Source organism: Gymnoscopelus braueri (assembly GCF_963280865.1).
Source record: "Gymnoscopelus braueri genome assembly, chromosome: 14".
In the NCBI taxonomy this organism is placed as follows: Eukaryota; Metazoa; Chordata; class Actinopteri; order Myctophiformes; family Myctophidae; genus Gymnoscopelus; species Gymnoscopelus braueri.
The window spans coordinates 4319252-4345081 of NC_137619.1; the positions used below are offsets into that span (position 1 = coordinate 4319252).

The 25830-nt window shown below is 41.7% G+C and overlaps 1 protein-coding gene across 1 annotated transcript; it reads left to right on the forward strand.

Moving 5' to 3' along the window:
• Positions 1–8168: 8168 nt before the first annotated feature.
• Positions 8169–20125, forward strand: LOC308100042 (voltage-gated potassium channel regulatory subunit KCNG3-like; the record flags this gene model as incomplete). Its single annotated transcript, XM_080448943.1, has 5 exons — positions 8169–8464; positions 15842–16105; positions 17412–17564; positions 17975–18290; positions 19796–20125. The coding sequence occupies 5 exons, from the start codon at positions 8169–8171 to the stop codon at positions 20123–20125; spliced, it is 1359 nt and encodes a 452-aa protein (XP_080305069.1).
• Between the last annotated feature and the right edge of the window lie 5705 nt (positions 20126–25830).

Here is a 25830-nt window from a genome sequence, read left to right on the forward strand (position 1 = left end):
TACTCACTAAATGTTACTCAACTACAAGTCATCTCTTCATTAAACCAATCAATCCAGGAACGCATCTGTGTCATTTTTTTTTAGATTTCTTTGGCCTATTCAAAAATAGCAGATCTACAAGCTCATAGCACGGCACCAATGCAAATCTTTGAATAATATATTTTTAAGCGAACATTTGCAACTCAAATCTTTGCTTCTGTGGGGGTCCCTGGAACAAAACATTTTGAGATGGGGTCCGCGGCCAAATCCATATCTAATTTTTTTTCCTAAATCCTAACAGTATGTTGCTATATCAGTGATGCTCTAACTTTTCCACGTCAAGGACCACCCAAAATGATATGTAAATTGGCCACGGACCCCCATCTCAAAATATGTTGTTCCAGGGACCCCCAGAAGCACAGATCGGAGTTAAAAAATGTTCGCTTTAAACATATTTTTATATTCAAAGTTTTGAACAAATTCTCCACTATTTTTCAAAAAATAGCAGATCTACAAACTCATAGCTCATGGGTACACAGTATCTCTATCCACAAGTTTCCTAGGGCGTTGTTGGCGTCACTTCCTGTCGATTTGACCATCAAATTTGATCATCAAATCGGTACACATTATCTCTATAGTCAAGTGATCAAGAGGGATCCGTCAGATTTTTCACGTTCCATCCTGATTGGCAAATTCCGAATATTGCTGGCCCACAATAACCGAACCTGACCTGGCGGAGACCTGTGCTCCGAGGAGCACTTTTTCTAGTTTGAGGTCATTCTTAAATCTCGCAAGAGAATGTAGGTATTTCAGGGCTGCAGGGAGGGCATTCCACAGAGTGGTGGCTGCGTGATAAAACGCATTTTCCCCCTTAAGCACCTGAAACTGGGCTAGACTGATAGTGGGAAACCAAATGCAGTGGTTTTTGAAACTTTTTTGGCTCGGGGCACCCCTATGAATAACTCATATTACCCCTGAATGACATCGGTAATTCATAGCACCTTGCATTTACCTGTATGTCATATCATTACGGCACTTCGTAAATAAATATGTAATTTTTTTTCCAACCTAAGATACAGTATGAAAACTTGAGAGAATATCCGTTTCCATGATTAGGACAGACTGAAAATAACTTTATACTTTGGACGTTTAACCACTTTAAAACCACAGCATCCCTATTTCTGGAGGGGAACATTAGCCCAAAATGACATATTTTACACGCTTGTAGATCTGCTATTTTTTGGTGAAGGTGTGGATTGAAAAAGAACGTGCCAAGTACACTGTGCAACGGGTACATTCTTTTACTAAGCATAGAAGGAGTAAGTGGTAAGAGAAGTCATATTGATAAATAATAAATACTATTCTGCGGTGGCAGGCTGTCCTGGCAGTGGCACCCACTTTAACAAACCCTGTGCCAAATGAAACCTTATATCATGTCCCCCGACCCCAGGGGTCCTTAGGGGGTGGGGGGTCCCTCAGCTATATTATTGATGGTTAGGAACCAAGTGGACGCTTATGGGTCTGTGTAACTCTGAGGGTGAACAGATGGAACCAAATGGACCCATAAGGGTTCATTTGGTTCCATCTGTACACTCTCAGTTAAATTAACAATAATGTATTTTACAGTGTAGGTTAGCTTTAGGCTCCCAGGGATACAAATCGGATCAAACTAGCGTTCCTTGAAATAAAAAATAATTTAAAAAAGGTTTGGACTGGTTTACAAGTTCCAGAATAATTATTACATTATTGGGATGATATGAATGATATTTCAAAAAATATCAACACATTTATGGTTATACTCCGTCATACTAGGGCGGTGTTTTGTTTGCAAAATAAAATAAAATAGTACATTTACTCAAGTACTGGACTTAAGTACAATTTTTATCAATACTAATACTATAATACTATAATAGTTTTACTTTACTTTTTTTTTTCTTTTACTCCACTACAATTATTTGAAAACTTTAGTTACTGGTTACTTTGTAGTTTTGGATTATTATATTATTACAAAAACATGCATTAACCCCTTCAGCCCTATTTAAAATGTGGCTATTTGAAAATAGCAGATCTACAAGCGTCCACAACGCGTCGCATCTGTGAGCTTGTTAGATCTGCTATTTTCTAAATACATTTTATAAATACGATAACTTGTGAAAAGGGACATTCTGAGCTTAATGAGTACTTTTACTTTTGGTACTTTTAAAGTACATTCTGATACCAGTACATTTGTACTTTTACTCAAGTACATTTTTTTAATTCTGGACTCTTAACTTGTAACAGAGTGTTTCTACATTGCAGTATTGATACTTTTACTCAAGTAAAAATAAGTACTTTTTCCACCACTGGTCGTACGGTGAAGCCTATAACTCCAGGGTTCAGGTAACAGTAAAGTGAATTCTCTCAACATGAACTAAACGTCCTTTAAATCCTCTAAACCATCACTTTGAAGCCTTTAGATAAACCTGTTTAACCACAAAGTGTTCGTTTTTATCACTAAATACAACTTTAAAGTTGTTTAAACTTATAGATGCTAATGCTAACATGCTAACAGACGCTATAACTACTATTATACTTGTAAACATGAGACACAGTGACATATAAGTTATTATAAGTTAATATAAGTTGTTGTGAGTTATTATGAGTTGTTATCCGTGTGGTTCCGGGTTGTTGTTGGATGTTTTAGATGAATATTAACGATAATAAAGCATAAAAACAGACCTTTGTTGTTCTTTAAACGTCCCAGTGAATCCAAGAGATGCGACCGGATCCCATAGCCTGGAGGGACGCACTGAGGGTTGCCAGAGTCTCGGAGAGAAACAAGCAACGAGGTCTATGGAAACAAGCCCAAAAGACATAAATGCCACATGAGCAAAATAAAAATAAAAGAAGACATTAAAGCCACATGAGCATTACTGTATTACATTGGCTAATTTAACATAGCAGATCCACAAGCAGATGCGACACGTTGTGAGCTTGTAGATCTGCTATTTTCAAAAGAATATTGGGGGGAAAAAGAGATAAATATCTGAAACAGTTTTGAAACATTTTAACAACACAAATCTTCTATGGGGGGTCCCTGGCATGAAATATTTCCACATGGGGGTCCGTGGACAATTACATAATAATATTGGGGTCCTTGACATGAAAATGTTTGGGAACCACTGGTAAACTACACTTTAGAAACAAGACCATATAAACAACTACACTTTAGAAACAAGACCATATAAACAACTACACTTTAGAAACAAGACCAAATAAACAACTACACTTTAGAAACAAGACCATATAAACAACTACACTTTAGAAACAAGACCAAATAAACAACTACACTTTAGAAACAAGACCAAATAAACAACTGCACTTTAGAAACAAGACCAAATAAACAACTACACTTTAGAAACAAGACCATATAAACAACTACACTTTAGAAACAAGACCATATAAACAACTACACTTTAGAAACAAGACCATATAAACAACTACACTTTAGAAACAAGACCAAATAAACAACAACACTTTAGAAACAAGACCAAATAAACAACTACACTTTAGAAACAAGACCAAATAAACAACTACACTTTAGAAACAAGACCAAATAAACAACTACACTTTAGAAACAAGACCAAATAAACAACTACACTTTAGAAACAAGACCAAATAAACAACTACACTTTAGAAACAAGACCATATAAACAACTACACTTTAGAAACAAGACCATATAAACAACTACACTTTAGAAACAAGACCAAATAAACAACTACACTTTAGAAACAAGACCATATAAACAACTACACTTTAGAAACAAGACCATATAAACAACTACACTTTAGAAACAAGACCAAATAAACAACTGCACTTTAGAAACAAGACCATATAAACAACTACACTTTAGAAACAAGACCAAATAAACAACGACACTTTAGAAACAAGACCAAATAAACAACTACACTTTAGAAACAAGACCAAATAAACAACTGCACTTTAGAAACAAGACCAAATAAACAACTACACTTTAGAAACAAGACCATATAAACAACTACACTTTAGAAACAAGACCAAATAAACAACTACACTTTAGAAACAAGACCATATAAACAACTACACTTTAGAAACAAGACCAAATAAACAACTACACTTTAGAAACAAGACCATATAAACAACTACACTTTAGAAACAAGACCAAATAAACAACTACACTTTAGAAACAAGACCATATAAACAACTACACTTTAGAAACAAGACCAAATAAACAACTACACTTTAGAAACAAGACCAAATAAACAACTGCACTTTAGAAACAAGACCAAATAAACAACTACACTTTAGAAACAAGACCAAATAAACAACTACACTTTAGAAACAAGACCATATAAACAACTACACTTTAGAAACAAGACCAAATAAACAACTACACGTTTAGAAACAAGACCATATAAACAACTACACTTTAGAAACAAGACCAAATAAACAACTACACTTTAGAAACAAGACCAAATAAACAACTACACTTTAGAAACAAGACCATATAAACAACTACACTTTAGAAACAAGACCAAATAAACAACTACACTTTAGAAACAAGACCAAATAAACAACTACACTTTAGAAACAAGACCAAATAAACAACTACACTTTAGAAACAAGACCAAATAAACAACTACACGTTTAGAAACAAGACCATATAAACAACTACACTTTAGAAACAAGACCAAATAAACAACTACACTTTAGAAACAAGACCAAATAAACAACTACACGTTTAGAAACAAGACCATATAAACAACTACACTTTAGAAACAAGACCAAATAAACAACTACACTTTAGAAACAAGACCAAATAAACAACTACACTTTAGAAACAAGACCAAATAAACAACTACACGTTTAGAAACAAGACCATATAAACAACTACACTTTAGAAACAAGACCAAATAAACAACTACACTTTAGAAACAAGACCATATAAACAACTACACTTTAGAAACAAGACCAAATAAACAACTACACTTTAGAAACAAGACCAAATAAACAACTACACTTTAGAAACAAGACCAAATAAACAACAACACTTTAGAAACAAGACCAAATAAACAACTACACGTTTAGAAACAAGCCACAACTGTCTGCCAATATTTACAAGCGACTTTACAGGAAAACAAGCCCAAAGTCGCTTGTAATAAGCGGGCATGGCAACACTAATCCCATAACCTGCAGGGATGGCGGCGGCTGATTGGTTGGTTAGACGGAAAGGAGGTTACCGCGACAACGGACTAGCCAATGAACAGCACGCACCAAAACAATGTGTTCTCTGGCGCCATCTGCTGGGGAGAGTCAACTCACTTCACATTAAAGGACGACTTCACCGATTTTCAACCTGTCTTCATATAATTGGTCCTCACTAATACTTATGATAAAATGGTACCATTTTTTCCTACTCAGTCTGTGTCTCAGAGGAGGGCTGTGGACAGTTCAGAGTCCCGTCTACCAGTGACATCATCAATGGGGAATCCAAGCTAATAGAAACTGCAGGCTTTCTATTCCTGGAAAGTTGCAATGCAATAAAATAAGCCATTGTTCTCGTGTTAATAAAAATCTAAATAAGAAATGTGAAATCTTGTTGGAAAAAAAAATCATGCCTAACGATGTTGTCACTGGTAGATGGGTTTCTGGACTGTCCACAGCCCTCCTATGAGACACAGACCAAGTAGGAAAAAAATGGTATAGATGGGTTTCCTGTTTGTAAACATGAGAGGATGATGCGCGCGCAGTGGAGGGTTGAGCAGTAGAGGGCGCTATTACCCGCAGCAGCTCTAGTCAAATGTACATTCATAAAATAAATGGTCTTCACCGGGTTTAATGAAAGTAGATTAAATGATGCAGTTTGTAATATCTTCTTTACTCAATAAAAATGATTTGTCGGAAGTTGGATCTGTTTGTATATAATAGCAGCATTATGCCTATTATGCCTAAAATAGCAGCATTATGCCTATCTAAATCCCGAAAATAACAACAGAGTGAATGGCGCTTCCGGTTCGTTCTACCACCCGCATGCGCAGATTGCGCACTCTGCTCTGTGATGAGTCTTCCTTTAAAGGTCTAGTGAAATGAAAAATATGTTTTTCACACTTTTAGAGCATATCCGTAGTCATCATATGGGCATACCTAACAATATATGCCAAAATAATTGAGAAAAAAAATACATTTTTGTGTATTTTTATATCAAAAGTCCCTAAAAAGCCAATCTTACTTACTTCCTGTAAACGAAAACGTGCTGCGTGATGACAACGCAGCTTTCATGAATATAAATGAATCTTGAATAATGGTAAAGTAACTATAAGTACATTTACTCAACTACTGGACTTCAATGCTTTTACTTATACTCCACTAAATCTTAGAGGCCAATATTATACTTTTTTACTCCACAACAATTATTTGATACACATACATTAACTACTTCAGCCCTATTTAAACTTTGGAAAAAAAAATTGAAAATAGCAGATCTACAAGCTCACCTATTTTCATTGTTATGTATTAATATCATTAAGACATAACTACAGGTCATATTATAATTAATATTATAAAGTACATTATAGGCTACTTTTGCATTGTGATAATCTGTTGTTGTGGATGTTGGCCAGCAGGGGGCAGTGTGGTTCCACTGTGAAAATTGAATGTAACATCAGTCTGACGCCATCATGATTATAGAATCAATCATTCAACAATACAGAGATGATCCATTAACATGAATTGTTGGTCGATTATGGTGATGATGATAAATGTATTTGAGAAATGCGTTAATCTAGGATGTTAGCCTTGGATCAGGACTATCAGACATGCATTTGATCAATGTTGACATTTGCATATCTATCATAGATACTAAAGTACAAGTCAGACTCGATAAAATACAGAGGTGGAAAAGGTACTCACATTTTTTACTCAAGTAAAAGTATCAATACTGCAGTGTAGAAATACTCTGTTACAGGTAAAGGTGGGAAATTCAAAATTTACTTGAGTAAAAGTACAAACGTATTGGTATCAAAATGTACTTTAAGTACCAAAAGTAAAAGTACTAAAATGTTGGAAAATAGCAGATCTACAAGCTCACAACGCGTCGTCGCGACGCGTTGTGATCGGCGTGTAGATCGGCTATTTTCAAATAGCCTAGGTATAAAATAGGGCTAAAGTGGTTAATGTATGTTTTATAATGTAATAATTTATATCTGCAAAGTAACTAGTAACTAAAGTTTTCAAATAATTGTAGTGGAGTAAAAGTACAATATTTGTCTCTGAAATGTAGCGGAGTAGAAGTAAAAGTACAGAAATTTGGAAATAATCCAGTAAAGTAAAAGTACCTCAAAATTGTACTTAAGTACTGTGCTTGAGTAAATGTACTTAGTTTCTTTACACCGCTGATAAAATAACACCTATGACAGTCTTGATCCAAGGCTAAGGTTGTGTGAATGCATGTATAATAGAAAAACCAAGTGTTTGTTAACATTCTAAAACATGGGACATTATAAAGGTCTATTATACAATCTGAGGTACAGAGATTATTTTTTTTACAGAGGTCATAAGGTCAAGTTCTGTGAGGGTCAGTTAATTATTAGGGTTAGAATTTTAGATTAACAGCCCAAGCACAACATGCAAGCGCACACACACACACACACGTGCGCACGCACGCACGCGCACGCGCACACACACACACACACACACGCGCGCACACACACACACACACACACACACACACACACACACACACACACACACACACACACACACACACACACACACACACACGCCTCCAGCAGGTGATGACGTAGTATAGTAGCCTAGGAGAAAAAAAAGGAAAAAGATTAACTGGACCTGTTTGGAAATGATGAGAGAAGAGAAGACATCAGCAAGGAGGAGAGACCAGACAGACAGACAGACAGACAGGCAGGCAGGCAGGCAGGCAGGCAGGCAGGCAGGCAGGCAGACAGACAGACAGACAGACAGACAGACAGACAGACAGACAGACAGACAGACAGACAGACAGACAGACAGACAGACAGACAGAGTGATGATGATAAAGAAGTGTCTGTGGTGTTAAAGTCAAACAGACAGACAGACAGACAGACAGACAGACAGACAGACAGACAGACAGACAGACAGACAGACAGACAGACAGACAGACAGACAGAACACCAACATGCTGAAGTTTGGGACATCTCGTTGCGGGGCCGGGGGTCCCGGGTCCAGTGGGGGGTCAGGGGGGTCAGGGGGGTCAGGGGGGTCGGGGGGGTCAGCGGTGTGCGTGCTGAACGTGGGCGGCCGGCGGTACTCTCTCTCCCGGGAGGTGATGAGGGACTTCCCGCTGAGCAGGCTGAGCCGCCTGGTGCGCTGCGCCACGGAGAGCCAGGTTCTGGACCTCTGCGACGACTACGACCGCGAGATGAACGAGTTCTTCTTCGACCGGCACGCCGAGGCGTTCCGCTTCATCATGATGTGAGTACACTGGATACCAGAGGTGGGCAAAGTACTCACACTTTTTTACTTAAAAGGTAGGGTAAGTGATTTATTTTGGTTAAAAAAAGTGTTAAATAGCTCTATATTGTGATAGTAATCATTGCTATAGAGTGTTTGTTCAGTAAAAGGAGTCTCCATGTCTCTCCAGCTCTTAATTAAACAGAAAATGCATTTTTAGTGCTCTCTCCTGATTGGCTTAAAGGTAGGGTAAGTGATATTTTTTGGTTAAACAAAAAGTATTTTGTTAACACATTGAATGCCAAAAACGGTCCGGACCGTTTTTGAGGGTCCAAACGAGAAGTGCCGAAAACGGTCCGGACCGTTTTTGACCCAATTCTATTTTTATACATGTGGGCCACGTGGGGCGCTAAAACGAAACTTTGACATCACCCAAGCAGTTTCTGAGAAGAAGAGGCTGGATGTGGCTCCATGTCAAAAATCCTTCCGGTCGGCGTTTTCAATGTTATCTCCTTGATTAAAAGCTTAATATCTCCATTTCTTTTTAATGTGGTGGAAACGAGCCGTTTTCGATCGGCGATCACGCTGCAATGGAGGGTCGCGTTGGAAATATTATTGTTCCAGGCGTTAGTCGGGACCCTCCGCCGTCTCGCACGCACGCTTTGTTTACATGCATTTCCGCGTCGGGGCTTCTCACAGCACGAAATGTATAACGCAAGTGGATGGAAGAAATGCTGGCACTCAACGTATAATATTTTAATAAACCTCTGGCACCCAATGTGTTAAAAGGTTAAAGCACTATATTCTGATAGTAATTTTGCTATAGAGTGTTTGTTCAGTAACAGGAGTCTCCATGTCTCTCCAGCTCTTTAATAAACAGAAAATACATTTTCCGGTAGGTGTCAAAATCTCAGCCAATCAGGAGAAAGTACCCATTTATCAGCTTAATTTTTATAGTGTTCCAGTTCCAATTTTGTCTGCTCATTTCTTAGTGTCATCACTTTGAATTTCACTTGTTTAATCTGTATCCTGATTGAGTTCTCTATCCTGATCTAGCCCTAAATCACTTACCCTACCTTCAAATGTTGTCACCTATACCTGAAAATGTACTACATTGTGTTTACTAAAGAGCTGGAGAGACAGCTGTGACCGAACAAACGCTCTGTAGCAATGATTACTATCAGAATATAGTACTTTAACCTTTTTAACAAAAAACTAAGAATTACCAAAACATATCACTTACTCTACCTTTAAGTTAAAGTATCAATACTGCATTGTAGAAATACTCTGTTACAAGTAAAAGTCTGGAATAAAAAATGTACTTGAGTAAATGTGCAAAAGTATTGGTATAAAAATGTACTTAATTTAAGTAACTTAAAGTAGCCTACCAAAAGTATAAAGTACTCATTATGCAGAATGTCCCAATTCACAAGTTTATATTTTGAAAATAGCAGATCTACAAGCTCACAATGCGTTGCGATGCGACGCATTGTGAGCTTGACTATTTTGAAATGGCTGAAATGTATATAGGGCTGAAGTGGTTAATGTATGTTTTGTAATAATAATCAAAATCCAGAAACTAACTAGTAACAAAAGTTTTCAAATAGTTGTAGTGGAGTAAAAATATAATATTTGACTCTGAGGTGTAATGTAAAATTGTACTTAAGTACAGTACTTGACTAAATGTACTTAGTTACTTTACACCACTGCTCGATACTGTAAGCTTTTATATGGTTAGGATGCCTGTTTCATCATGATGTAAGTAGAATAGATACTGTCATTTTTTATAGGGTTAGGATGCATGTTTCATCATGATGTAAGTAGAATAGATACTGTCATTTTTTATAGATAGGATGCATGTTTCATCATGATGTAAGTAGAATAGATACTGTCATTTTTTATAGAGTTAGGATGCATGTTTCATCATGATGTAAGTAGAATAGATACTGTCATTTTTTATAGAGTTAGGATGCATGTTTCATCATGATTTAAGTAGAATAGATACTGTCATTTCTTATAGGGTTAGGATGCATGTTTCATCATGATGTACGTAAGTAGAATAGATACTGTCATTTTTTATAGAGGTAGGATGCATGTTTCATCATGATGTGAGTAGAATAGATACTGTCATTTTTTATAGAGGTAGGATGCATGTTTCATCATGATGTAAGTAGAATAGATACTGTCATTTTTTATAGGGTTAGGATGCATGTTTCATCATGATGTGAGTAGAATAGATACTGTCATTTTTTATAGGGTTAGGATGCATGTTTCATCATGATGTAAGTAGATACTGTCATTTTTTATAGGGTTAGGATGCATGTTTCATCATGATGTGAGTAGAATAGATACTGTAAGCTTTTATAGGGTTAGGATGCATGTTTCATCATGATGTGAGATACTGTAAGCTTGTATAAGGTTAGGATGCATGCATGTTTACTTAAGTACTTCGTCCACCACTAGAGTCCAGTGTTGTTTCAAGATCTTTACGATAAATGTATGTAATGTTGTTAGATTAATTAGAATAGGTTTTTGTTTTGAATTGAAGATGTGAATGGAAAGCAGCATCAGAATTCAGCAACGTTGAAAGAGAGAAATGTGTGTAAATAAAAACACCTGCACAAGTCAGCGTTGTTACACATGCATGACATCAGTTTGTGTTATGAGTGACATCAGACCAGAGCTTTGTCAGCCTATATAAGATGTTGCAGACGTCTAGACAGATCGAGAGGAATGTTGTGGGACATTTGGAGGTTAAGGCAGTGTCACTGATAAGGAGACGTTGACAGAGGGACACACAGACACAGAGAAGAGACAGACGTGGAGAGACGTTGACAGAGAGACACACGGAGACAGAGAAGAGACAGGCGTGGACAGAGTGAGACACAAAGGAAGACAAGGAGAGAGACACAGAGATAGAGATGCTGTGCTGGTCGGTGCCTCTGAAAAGAGGACCACAGACATACGGCTTCCATGGTTGTGCTGCTGGGCCAGTGGAGGACAAGGTGTATTCCTTTGGAGGGTTCTATAACAGGCTGACCTACAACAAGAATCAGATTGATGTTCACGTCTTCAACACTGTGACTTTGTGCTGGATTATGTTAACCCCCAGTGACAACTGGAAGAGGAGAATGTTCCTTTGATGTTCCCTCCATGCGCTGCAGACACACAGCTGTACTGGTAGAACATATCATCTATATCTGGGGAGGGATGGTGAATTGTGAGATAAAGGTTGATGACAACTGGATTTTGATCACGGGAGACAGTGACAACGTTCTTTATGCATTTGATGTCAACGCCCACAGATGGTTCAAGCCCAAGGTTTCTGGAACTGCTCCAGAGGCTAGGCACCGCCACTCAGCCTGTGTCTTGGAGAAGGTTATGTTTATCCATGGAGGATACAACCAGCTGACTGGATACTATAATGACATCTACAAGTTGGACACCACCACAATGATCTGGTCTTTAATTAACACTACAGGCACTCCATCACCTGTTTCATCACATCACTCTGCCACCATCATCGGGTCAAAGATGTTTGTATTTGGGGGCCTAGGGCACCAGGACAACAACATCAGAGTGTTTAACACAGAGACCAACTGCTGGCTGAGCACACCTTCTGCACAGCTTCTTCCAGAACAACGTCAGAGACATGCAGCCTTTGTCTATAATGGAGAACTGTACATATATGGTGGCAGGAACATTAAAAAACTGAAGCAAGTCTTCAATGATCTGTGGAAATTAAATCCCAAGACCTTCTCCTGGATGAAGGTTGAGCCCAAGGGGAAAGGCCTGGATCGGTCGGGTACAATGTGCTATTGCATGGTGGGAGATCGTATCATCCTCTCTGAAACACGACTCATCTTTCATATCTTACACTTAAGTCCTAGTCTGAAGACGTTATGCAAGCTAGCAGTTCTTCAGAACGGTCTGGAGCAGTCAGGACTCCCACACAACATCAGGTGGGAACTGGCAGCCATACAACCCCGGTGAGCAATGTGTAATGCTACGTTCCACATGGCACAATTTGCGCGTCACTCAGCTCAGGTGACCCACCTCACGCTCCACGTCCTGCTGTCCAGGCCAGATGTAATGATTCGCGAACCACGTGTCTTGTCCGAGACACTACACATACATTGATTATAGTTTCATTCTTTTTTTTAATTCCTGTTTCTTTTTGTATTGGATTGCAATGGCTCTTTCTCAATAGACAAATCGTCCAGTGTTGCGACGCATTGTTAGCGTGTAGATCCGCACTGAAAACATCGACAGTGGACGAGCTGAGATGGTGACATCATCGACAACACTGCTGTTCCAATTCCAGAACTACCGTACTCTAGCCTGACACTCAGCCTGAATTTTCATTTTGTTTCACTCCATTATTCAGTCTGAAAGCCCTCTCGGTATGCTTTGACTATTGGTTTATACTTGATCATCCCCATACCTATTGGGCCGGTTAGATTTTCAACTGAGAACCCCCCCACAGCGTAACCAGACCCCTGAAGCGTGGCTAGCAATTCAGGGGCTGGAATCAGGCTAACCGTACTCCCATCCTTCCATCCTCTGAAGTTTGTACTCCAGAGGCAAACTTACAAGTCTGAACTTCCAAGGACGCAAGTCAGAACTTTACACGTCCGGGTATTGAGTGACGACCTAAAATTCTGTTCCAGTGGACGCCGAAGCTCTCGAAGACGATGACACCGAGGTGTCTGACCTGTGCATCCTCGGTTTAAGTCCTAAGCTTAAGACGATCTGGAGCTGTTGGGACTCTCACACGACTTCAGGAAGTGGCAGTCATGACAGCAACCAGCAAATAAATAAATAAATAAAGTGGTGATTATCAGTACAAAGAGGGAGAGAGCTTTGCTATGAATTGTAATACTGTGTAATACTGTAATTATTATTATACATTACAGTGAACCACAGGTTCTCCAACTGTGGTCTATAGCAGGGGTTCTCAAACTGTTGTGCCACAACCCCATATTATGAGGAATTGCTCTCGATTTTATCTTTGGCCACGGACCGTGGCGTTTTTTACCCTCGTGGCAGCTGTTTGTAACTGGTCTGGTTGTCCGTCTTTGAGAATGATCTCCCCGCTCGGTAATGTTACATCGCAATCCGTAAATTGAAGGTTTCGTTGACTCAAATGCCGATCGGGGACTTATTTTGTTTGCTGGTTACAACAGATAAAATATACACAGTGACCCTCCAGCAGGGTGGAACCAAATGGACCCGTGGTCCATGTATTTGTACCCTGTAGCCTCTACAAGGGTGTGTGTTGTCGTGTGTTGCTACTCGTTCTCGGTCGGTGTTGGAGGCGGAGCTGGGTGTGTATGAGGAGTCAAGTGGCCGTCCTCCTCACGTTGGCCCATTTTTTTCTTCTTTTTTTTTCACAGTTTCTTGACGGTTGCCAATGTGCGACCCCAACGGCAACTTCCCACGACTCCCTTTGGGTCGCGACCCATAGTTTGAGAACCTTTAGGACCAGGTATGAAGGCTGCATAGTCCCATGTTGCGCAGACAAGAGTGACAATGGTCACCGAAGTATGGCCATTTGAAGTGTTAAACACGGCTATAACACTGCTGCCGAGCAGCGACGCACTTGCAGCACCCATGTCCACTGTCATACCCGTGCAACCTTGTGTTCGGGAGGTAGGGGACTACGAAAACTTCCTGGTAAAAACCGTAAGGTTGCACCATTGAATTCCACACCCCTCAGAGAGTGTGTGGGTGAAGTTTGTAGGCATTCCGACAAACCGGAAATAGGAAGGAAAACCCGGAAGTGGTCATTTTCTGATGAAATTGGAAGTCTGAGGGACCGCCCACCAGTATAAGCATTTAGCATGCTGGGAACTGGAGTGTTTGTTCAGCAACATAAGGGCTCTCTCTCCTCGTCTCTCCACGTGTTTAGTAAACAGACGAATGGGTTCTCTCTACTGATTGGATGAAATTGGTGACTCACCTGAGAATGTATTGTCTTATCAGCTTAATATCAGCTTAAATGTGTGTCCGGATCCCCCCCTTTCCCCCCCCCCCCCCCCCAATTACTGCCAATTTCACTTGTTTATCCTGTACCAGCATTGACTTCTCTCTCCTGATTGGATCAAATCGGTATCCCGACCTGAAAATCTATTTTCTGTTTACTAAAGAGCTGGAGGAGGTTGGGGAGAGCCCTGTTACTGAACAAACAATATAGCAACCATTACTATCCCAACATTTACCAAAATTTTTTCCGTACATTTTTATCTCACGATTTTGTAACCCATTTTTTCACCCAATGCCAATGCCTATTAAAGCTTGTAATCCTGGGCGCTACTCTCCCTCTGCCAGCCTGGGGAGAGCCCCGAAATGAGCTCATGCTTCCTTCAATGCATGAGGAGGGAGCAGGCCGCTTCTTATCACCTGACAGGGGGGAGTATCCCCCTGTCGGCTACTCCTCGGATTGGGGCCCATGACCCACCTTTCTCCCACCCATTTTGCCAGCCTAGGCTGGCTCAGGGTGGAAGACAGGGTTAAACAACTAAAAATGGGACTGGCCTTCAAAATTGTAAATGCAAATTTGCCCGATATGCCCCCTATTCCCGCATATCTGAGTAAATACCTCCAAAAGGTTAGCGACACCCACAGTCACAATACCAGAGGGAGCGTTAACAACAATTTGGTACCACCCACCCATAAAACAAACATGGGCAAATTCTCCTTCTACAGCACTGCCACCCAGGATTGGAATAGTCTAACTCATCCCTCAAAAAATGCAGTTCACTGGGCTCATTTAAAAGAGCCTTAAAAAATCACCTTTCAGGAGGCCAAAGGAGGAGGTAGTACCATTTTCCCGTTAGACAGCAGACCCTCCCCCCCCTGTTCTTGTACATATTTTTTTTAATTCCCCCTCTTTTTTATTTTTTGTTGTACATAGTGTTATTTTTTTTGCTGTTTATTTTGTAATGATATTTGAACTGTGGTGCCACTATATATGCCTATGAATTAAATACCAAGGCCCTCATTGGAAACAAGTCCGCAAGGACTTTTATGAACGGACCTGTTAGACAAAGTATTTTAAATGTAACTGTGCTGTTTTAAAAATGTTTGCCTAATAAAATATTCAATAAAATTTAAAAAAAGGACGTAGCGTGTGGAAGGAACACGTTATTCCAACCAGTTCCTTTCCCCTCCGTCAGGCACCCCGGCTGACCAGGGGGAGGCAGTATAGAGACCAGGATTACTGCATGTTTTTGTGACGGTACCTACCCTAGGAGAGACGGGGAGAACATGCAAACTCCACACAGAAAGGCCCTTTCATTGACCTATTTAACACTTTTTTTAACAAGAAAATAAAGAAATTGTCATAAATAAATCAAATAACTTTTAACTGTTGCAACCCTTTAATTGTACCCACAGCTACGTGAAGTACGGCAAGCTGCGGTTCCTCCCTCACATGTGTGAGCTGTCCTTCTACAACGAGATGGTGTACTGGGGTCTAGACACCTCCCACCTGGAGCTCTGCTGCCAGCGCAGGCTGGACGACCGCATGACCGACTCCTTCACCCACTTCTCTGAGGAGGAGGAGGAGGAGCAGGAGGAGAAGGACGGGGAGAGGGAGGGGGACGGGGAGGAGAGGGAGGGGGAGGAGAAGGCGGAGGTCCGTGCCGGGGGTGCCCAGAGGTGGGTATATAGAGCAGGGTCTCGCAAACAGTGGGTCGGGACCCATTTGTGGGTCGCGGTCGCAGAAAGAAATGTTTCCTACATTTTGTTTAAAAATGTTGCATTAGTGAAAAACTGTTTTTTGTTTCTCAAAATGAAAAAAATCCTTTAATTGGAGGGAAAAAAATACTTTTAATAAGTAGGGAAAATAGTCGATCTACAACCTCACAAGGTTGTGAGCTTGTGAGCTTGCAGATCGGCTATTTTCACTAGTTTTGGTCCGAGGGAGACGTCACATTTCTCTTTTGGGTCTCAAGCTAAAATGTTTGGGAACCACTGGTATAGCGCAGCGGTTCTCATACTGTTTCGTGCCATGGACCCCCAAATTGTTATATATACATTTTTCAAAAATGTTCAAAAACAGTGGAGGTACGGAGCACAGGTGACACTGTGTGTGTGGTTGTGTGTGTGTGTGTGTGTGTGTGTGTGGTTGTGTGTGTGTGGTTGTGAGCTTGTACGTCAGCTATTTTTGAATAGCCAATGTATTAAATATGGATAAAGGGTTCAAATGGTTGTGATGCTGTATTAACACATTTTGCTGGGGACCCCCTGGAACCCCCTCAAGGACACCTGGGGGTCCCCAGACCCCACTTTGAATTGGCCCAATTTCTTTTCAATATGGCTGCTGTGTATACAGCCAATTGAATTGAATTGAATTGAAATTTCTACCTCTACCTGTGGCGGTGTCAGTAGACAGATGATGTAATTCCTACCTCTACCTGTGGCAGTGTCAGTAGACAGATGATGTAATTCCTACCTCTACCTGTAGGGGTGTCAGCAGACAGATGATGTAATTCCTACCTCTACCTGTAGGGGTGTCAGTAGACAGATGATGTAATTCCTACCTCTACCTGTGGGGGTGTCAGTATAGACAGATGATGTAATTCCTACCTCTGCCTGTAGGGGTGTCAGTAGATAGATGATGTAATTCCTACCTCTACCTGTAGGGGTGTCAGTAGACAGATGATGTAATTCCTACCTCTGCCTATAGGGGTGTCAGTAGACAGATGATGTAATTCCAACCTCTGCCTGTAGGGGTGTCAGTAGACAGATGATGTAATTCCTACCTCTACCTGTGGTGGTGTCAGTAGACAGATGATGTAATTCCTACCTCTACCTGTAGGGGTGTCAGTAGACAGATGATGTAATTCCTACCTCTACCTGTAGGGGTGTCAGTAGACAGATGATGTAATTCCTACCTCTGCCTGTAGGGGTGTCAGTAGACAGATGATGTAATTCCTACCTCTACCTGTAGGGGTGTCAGTAGACAGAGGACGTGGCTGGAGAGGACGAGGAGGACGTTTGAAGAACCGACGTCTTCGCTGGCCGCTCAGATCCTGGCCTCCATCTCCGTGGTGTTTGTCATCGTCTCCATGGCCCTGCTGTGTACCAGCACCCTGCCCGACTATACGGAGCACAGGTGACACTGTGTGTGTGTGTGTGTGTGTGTGTGTGTGTGTGTGTGTGTGTGTGTGTGTGTGTGTGTGTGTGTGTGTGTGTGTGTGTAACAAACCCTCCCAGAACTTGACCCAAACCTCGGTAAAAAACTAATATCTGTACCTCAGATTTTATAATAGGCCTACTTAACACATTCGGTGCCAGAAGTTTATAATAACAGATTACGTTCGGTGCCAGAAATCTCACCGTTGGTGTCCGTCTCTCTCTCTCTCTCTCTCTCTCTCTCTCTCTCTCTCTCTCTCTCTCTCTCTCTCTCTCTCTCTCTCTCTCTCTCTCTCTCTCTCTCTCTCTCTCTCTCTCTCTCTCTCTCTCTCTCTCTCTCTCTCTCTCTCTCTCTCTCTCTCTCTCTCTCTCTGTCCGCCCCCCCCCCAGGGCGGTGGAGGCGGTGTGCATCGGCTGGTTCACGGCCGAGTGCTTGGTGCGCTTCGCCGTGTCGAGGGACAAGTGCGAGTTCGTGCGGCGGCCGCTCAACATCATCGACCTGTTGGCCATCACGCCGTACTACATCTCGCTGGCCATGACCATGCTGACGGGCGAGAACTCGCAGCTGCAGCGCGCCGGAGTCACGCTGCGCGTGCTGCGCATGATGCGCATCTTCTGGGTCATCAAGCTGGCTCGCCACTTCCTGGGCCTGCAGACGCTGGGCCTGACGCTGAGGCGCTGCTACAGGGAGATGGTCATGTTACTGGTGAGTCTTTATGACGCTGAGACGCTGCTACAGGGAGATGGTCATGTTACTGGTGAGTCTTTATGACGCTGAGACGCTGCTACAGGGAGATGGTCATGTTACTGGTGAGTCTTTATGACGCTGAGGCGCTGCTACAGGGAGATGGTCATGTTACTGGTGAGTCTTTATGACGCTGAGACGCTGCTACAGGGAGATGGTCATGTTACTGGTGAGTCTTTATGACGCTGAGGCGCTGCTACAGGGAGATGGTCATGTTACTGGTGAGTCTTTATGACGCTGAGACGCTGCTACAGGGAGATGGTCATGTTACTGGTGAGTCTTTATGACGCTGAGGCGCTGCTACAGGGAGATGGTCATGTTACTGGTGAGTCTTTATGACGCTGAGACGCTGCTACAGGGAGATGGTCATGTTACTGGTGAGTCTTTATGACGCTGAGGCGCTGCTACAGGGAGATGGTCATGTTACTGGTGAGTCTTTATGACGCTGAGGCGCTGCTACAGGGAGATGGTCATGTTACTGGTGAGTCTTTATGACGCTGAGACGCTGCTACAGGGAGATGGTCATGTTACTGGTGAGTCTTTATGACGCTGAGACGCTGCTACAGGGAGATGGTCATGTTACTGGTGAGTCTTTATGACGCTGAGGCGCTGCTACAGGGAGATGGTCATGTTACTGGTGAGTCTTTATGACGCTGAGACGCTGCTAGACGCTTTAACCTTCGTGATTTTGGGGGATAAACAATTACCTCAAGAACAGTTGTATAATTAGTGTAATATCACTTATAAGACGATATCTCATTTGGCTGACCAGTTGAAACACTTTTAAACCCATTTGTCAGTTATTTGTTTTCCCGTAGTTACTGCAGTACGCAAGTACACTTTTGAGGAATTCTTACTGTAGGCCTACTTGAGTATTTCCAATTTCCAATACTTTTCCTTCTACTCCACTACATCTCAGATATTGTCACCTTGCTAAACTAATAGCCTAAGTAATTTTTTTGAGGATGAGAATTTTGTTTTGGATGAGTTTTGATTTTTTTCTGAACAACTTAAAAAAAATGACTTGAGCCATTAGTTTAGCAAGGTGCCAATTGTACTTTTTACTCCACTACAATTATTTGAAAACTTTAGTTACTAGTTACTTTGTAGATTTGATTTATTATTACAAAACATACATTAACCACTTCATCCCTATATACATTTTGGCCATTTGAAAATAGCCGATCTACAAGCTCACAATGCGTCGTATCCGCGACGCATTGTAGTCGAGCTTGTAGGTAGGCTATTTTTGCTGTGTGGGACGCCATTGTGTAACTGTGTGAATCCAGCTTTAGGCTAACATGCCGCTAAAATGCTAACACCAGTATTTCAGTGGAGTTTTATGAACTGACAACGCTAGCATGGAGCTAACGTGCAAACAACAGTCTGTCAGTGGAGATTATGAACTGACAACGCGATAGCATGGACGCTAACGTGCTAACATCCATCATGTCTCCCCATTCCAGGTGTTCATCTGCGTGGCCATGGCCATCTTCAGCGCCCTCGCCCAGCTCCTGGAGCACGGCCTGGACATGGAGAACGGCAACCAAGACTACGCCAGCATCCCCGCCGCCTGCTGGTGGGTGATCATCTCCATGACGACGGTGGGCTACGGGGACATGTACCCCATCACGGTGGCCGGGCGGGTGCTGGGCGGCCTGTGCGTGGTGAGCGGCATCGTCCTGCTGGCGCTGCCCATCACCTTCATCTACCACAGCTTCGTGCAGTGCTACCACGAGCTCAAGTTCCGCTCCGCCCGCTGCTCGCGCAGCCTGTCTGCCGAGTTCATGAACTGAGTCAACCGACAATGCTAATGCCTGTGTTATGCAGTGTTGATTTAGTCGACTAAAACTATGACGAAAAATGTTGGTCGACTACCTTTTTTCACTGACGAAAACTAGACACCCGAGTTGCGCTCGGGTGTTGCGCTCACAACGCGTCGTGCTGCGACGCGTTGTGAGCTTGTAGATCGGCTATTCTCAGCATGCAACCTAGTGTAAAATCAGCCATTACGACGCCATCAAGGCACCACCAACATACATTTTAGTCGACTAAATCAACTGTAGACTTAGTCTTATGACTAAACAGTACTGTAGACTAACAGTAAAATATTTCAGATGACTCAAATATGACTAAAACTAAATCGAATTTTATTCAAAAGACTATGACTAAAACTAAATACAAAATTGCTGTCACACTGCTGTTCTGCTCCAACACGCCACAGGCAGCGTCCCACACCGCTAATATCAGTCTACCTACAAGCTCAGGACTACTGCAACGTCCTCTATGCTGGACTCGCTGATGGGACTCTCAAACGTCTGCAGCTGATCCAAAATGCTATCGCCAGACTTGTGACAGACACCAAGCTAAGAGAGGCACGTCTCACCACCCGGTCCTTGTCTCTCTCCATTGTCTCCCAGTGAAGCGTAGCGTGACATTTAAGATTATTTTGTTCATGTTCAGAGCCCGTGACGGTCTTGCTGCAGCCTATTTTGTGGAACTTTTAAGACCCATCTCCCAGCACCAGGTCACTCAGATCTGACAGCCAGTTGTATTTGAAGAATCCGCGGTCTGTAACGCGGTAAGGACGGGCGACCCTGCTTTTGCTGTGTTGGCACCGAAACTGTGGAATAAACTCCCATAGAGGATCAAAGCTGCCCCCCACCCTAGGGACTGTTAAAAACATCCTTAAACACCTTTTCACTCCTACGTTCACTTGTTGTTTTGTGGGTTGTGTGTGTGTTTAGTCTCTACTCCCTCCTGTTGTGACTGAGTTCTTGTCGTCCTAGTCTAGTCTTCTTTGTCTTGTCCAATGTTTTTTCTCTTTCCGTTCTCTTTTTCTCTCTTCCTCCAGCGCCACGGGACCTGCTGCTCGCATAGCCTTTCAGCCGAGTCTATGAACTGACGGCGCTAGCGTGTCGCTGACGGTCTATACACGCTCATGTTTTTATCGTTATCCGATTATGAACCGATAGCGCTAATGGCTAAGGTATGCTCCGTCGCACAACCTTTATGCTCCGTAGCCGACCTAAAAGGTCACAACGTGTTGGTGAGACATTTTCGGTGTTACGGTGTCACAGACTACATGATTACTGCTGATGATTCGCTGTGATGTGGAAGTAGTTAGCCTTATAGCCTACAACAGAGGTGTTGTAAAAGTGTGAATTTTGGTGGCTGAATGTTGGCTAGTGCCCCTTTAAGATTCCCTCCTAAAGTTCTGCTCTCTTTGTATGACGACATTAATGATAACCAACTGATATCTAATACAACAATAGAGAGTATGCACATGCGTCACTTTTCCACGGGGACACGCCCCCCCTCCCTCACCTAGACTGAGTGGCAAAACATTGAGCGGCATGGAGCGTTAAGTGTTTGGAAGCGCTCGTTGGAAATCACTCAACGGTCCTTCGTACCACCTGTTTCTAATTTGCACATAATGCAGGAGGCAGCGGGACGCTGCGTTATTGAGAACAAGCGCTTCCAAACTCTGACACTTATAATTATAAAATAATCACCTGCACGAAATGTATTGACAGAAAGTATCTCAGAACATGTCTTTACGGTGGATTTTTATGAAACAAAAACTTTGCAGATAGAAAGAGGATAATTCAAGCTTTCCGTACAGCTGCCATGTTGGTGAGTTTAACGTTGTTTAATACAATCAGATGTAGGACTTTTCTGTTTGGATGTATGGGCTGTCGAGGCCAGATTTTATTTTTTTGACACTCAGTAGGCAAGCGTTCCCGCATAACTTCCGGGTACGATGATGTCACGCGCATAGCATAGCCTCTATAACAAACTGACAAGGCTAACACGATGATAACGTTAACTTCCAGCTGTTGGGAGATCTCTGTGTTAAGATGCAAACAAACGTACTGGAGTTTTCTGTCTGTCAGCCCAGGAAGGAGAGTGTTAGAGCAGGGGTCTTCAACGTTTTCAGGCCAAGGACCCTCTAGCTGAGAGAGAGATGAAGCAGGGACCCCCTCTATATCGTATAAAATTATGTTTCAGATTAAACTGTTTTTGTTTACGTAGTCCGCTCTTTTTCCCCCTCTACACCTCTTTGCCAAAAATAGCCGATCTACAAGCTCACAACGCGGCGTTGTGAGCTTGTAGATCGGCTGTTTTTGGCTAGAGTTCTCCTCAGAAAAGAGATGTTAGGGTTCAAGTGGTTAAGGTAAAAAAAAAAATCATATCATACAAAGGCCCCCTGTAGTAACTCTGAGGACCCTCTAGGGGTCCCGGACCCCCTGTTGAAGACCCCTGTGTTAGACAGATGGAGAGATGTACTGTCCTTAGAGCCCCGCCAGGAGTCTGGATAAAGAAAGTATAGGTTGACCATGGTTGAACTTGATAGTAATGTAAAGTATGCTATGTTTATTCCCTTAGGATAAGGACTGATGAGGAGCGCTTGGTTTAGTTATGTAAAGTGTATGTGCTTTGTATGTGGTGGGTTAAAAAAACATGTAAAAACAGCAGTATGGTCCTTTAAAGCTGTTGAGCTTTTGCCAGAATCAGTGACAAGATGACAAGTGCAACATGATGTCTGGATGCTGTCCAACGTTGTCATGACAACAGCATCCAGAACACAGCCAACCAGGGCAGATGATGACGGTGGTTAACTATGGCTAACTTTAGTTATCTCTGGTTAACTGTTTATCTCTGGTTAACAGTGTTAATCTCTGGTTAGATGTGAACTTTGGTTTCCTCTCATTAGCTCTGATGAGGTCTGCGATTGGCTGGGAAAGCTACTGCTGCTACTACTACTACTACTACTACCATTAATCATGCGATTACTAGTAAAAAAGAAAAAAAGAAATAAAAACTAAGCTATGTTGACTCAAACTAAGACTACATATACTGACAATTTTGTCAACAAATAAAAACTAGACAAAAATGTTAGGGAGGGACTAGAAGAGATCCAGTAGAACTAAAAGACAAGTCATTTTATGTTTGGTTGCTCTCGGGTGTTGCGCTCTGAAAATAGCCGATCTACAAGCTCACAACGCGTCGCAGCGCGACACGTTGTGAGCTTGTAGATCGGCTATTTTCAGCATGCAACCAACTGTAAAATCAGCCATTACGACGCCACCAAGGCACCGCCAACATACATTTTAGTAAAAATATCATAAGATTTTAGTCGACTAAATCTACAGTTGATTTAGTCGACTAAAATCTTATGATATTTAGTCGACTAAAACTAGACTAACAGTGAAACATTTCAGATGACTAAAATATGACTAAAACTAAATGTCATTTGATTCAAAAGACTATGACTATTACACAGAGATAACATATAGGCGTACAGATGGATGTACAGATGAGTCATCAGATGCACATCTAGTTACTGTACATTATTATCGTTGTTGGATCTTCATTCCAACAGGCAAAATGCAATGAGTCAGATGATACTACCAACTGTAAAAGATCAACACGCACGCACACGCACACACACATACACACACACACACACACACACACACACACACACACACACACACACGCTCGCGTGTAGAGCACTAGTGTAGAGGACGCAGTTTCCTTGTGTAGGTGGAAGCTAAAGCTGGCGCTATGAGTGGATTTATCCCCTTAAAGGTTTCATGACGTTCAGTTTTACCACACATTAAAAGTCTTTGTCATGGTCCTTCAAACGTGTATAGAAAGTTTTAACAAAAAATTCCACTCCATTGATCCATGGCAGGTGTTTTTCTCACACATTTCTAAAGCCTTTTCAACTGCAATGAAAAAAGAAATCTTTGCCTGCGGGTGTCGCTGGTGAGGGATTTTGCCTGTCAATCATAGCCTCTGCTCCACCCCCCCCCCCCAAAAGGAGAGGATAGGGGAGGGGAGGAGAGTGGGCGGGATTAATCGGCTGTGACCTCACTGCCGAAGGGCCAAGCTCAGATTACTTTTCAGCCTAATTATTCAGAAAACCCCAGACCACAGAAAATCCACTGTGTTGTTCAAAGTTCAGATTTTTTGGGTGTAATTGATGTCATAAAACCCCCCAAAAAAACAAGTGAAAATGAATGTCATAGAACCTTTAAGATTGGTATATACTTTGGTGTAACATGAATGGTTATGTACATGTTGTACAAATGTGTAGATAAAAAAATGATCCCTTTAATATTTCTGCCTGCTGTATTTCTAAACTCTGTGTCTGTCTGTCTGTCATGTTATGATGGGTAGTTGAGCAGAGAGGTGGAGAGAGGAGGTCCACTGATGGCACATTAAACCACACAGTTAATTGTCAGTTAACGAGGCACAAGGCCCATAAAATTGTATTAAATAAAATAGAATAGATTTTTGCTTTAGTCCTGCTTTTTAATCCATTCAATGCGGCGAACGCATAGCTGTGTCATTTTAAGATTACTTTGGCTATTCAAAAAATAGCAGATCTACAAGCTCATACCGCGGCACTCGAGCTTGTAGATCTGCAAAAAAAAAAAAATGAATATTTATGCAAATCTTTGAATATATATATTAGTCTTTTTTTAAACAAACATTTTTTACTCAAATCTTTGCTTCTGGGGGGTCCCTGGAACAACATATTTTGAGATGGGGGTCTGCGGCCAAATACATATAATTTTGGGGGTCCTTGACATGAAAAAAGTTTGAGCACCACTGATGTAGCAACATAAGTTTTTTCAGAAAACTGTTAGGATTTAGAAGATATTTGTAGAATCTCCAAAAACAAAGATTTGAGTTACAAATGTTTGCTTTAAAAAAATATATATATATTCAAAGATTTTGGCAAGATTTTTCAAAAATAGCAGATCTACAAGCTCACGGCACTCGGTGCCGCGCTATGAGCTTGTAGATCTGCTATTTTTGAATAGCCAAAGAAATCTAAAAATGACACAGATTCCTTCCCTGGTCTAAACTCAGGGTGACAAGAGTGAGTTAGTTTATTGTATTTCTTCATGTCTTTACAAGAAAGGACAAACGTCTCTGCTAGTCCAGCCTTCAGTGTCACACTGACACATTGATGAATATGTATTTACTGTATTTACATATGGGTCATATACATTTTCAATATGATATGATGTAATATACATTTGAATATGGTTTGCATTCACTGTATATTTAAACTAGACGCGTCGCAATTCAGGGCAATTGCAGAGTGTGGTTGCGCCGACGCTAGTCGCGGGTCGCTGCCGCCGGGACTCGAGGATTACGCTGGGAGGAATACCGTCGGAGGCTGTGCCAATTACATTGTCACGTAACTCCTGAGATCACTTGCGTTTCATTTTGAGAGGATTGATCCCCCCAAAATAAGGTTTTTGCATCAAACGGTTACGGTTTGATGCAAACGGTTACATACAGGATCAAAGTGGAAATTATTTTGGGGATTTGTTGAGTATACCACACTTGACATGTGATTCAAATTTGGGATTGACTGGACGTTTTGTTCGTGATTTGTGGGCTTTTTCGTAAAACGGGCCCCTCCCGCTAACTTTGGAAGCCATTTACGGACGAACGGTATAGACTATCAAAATTC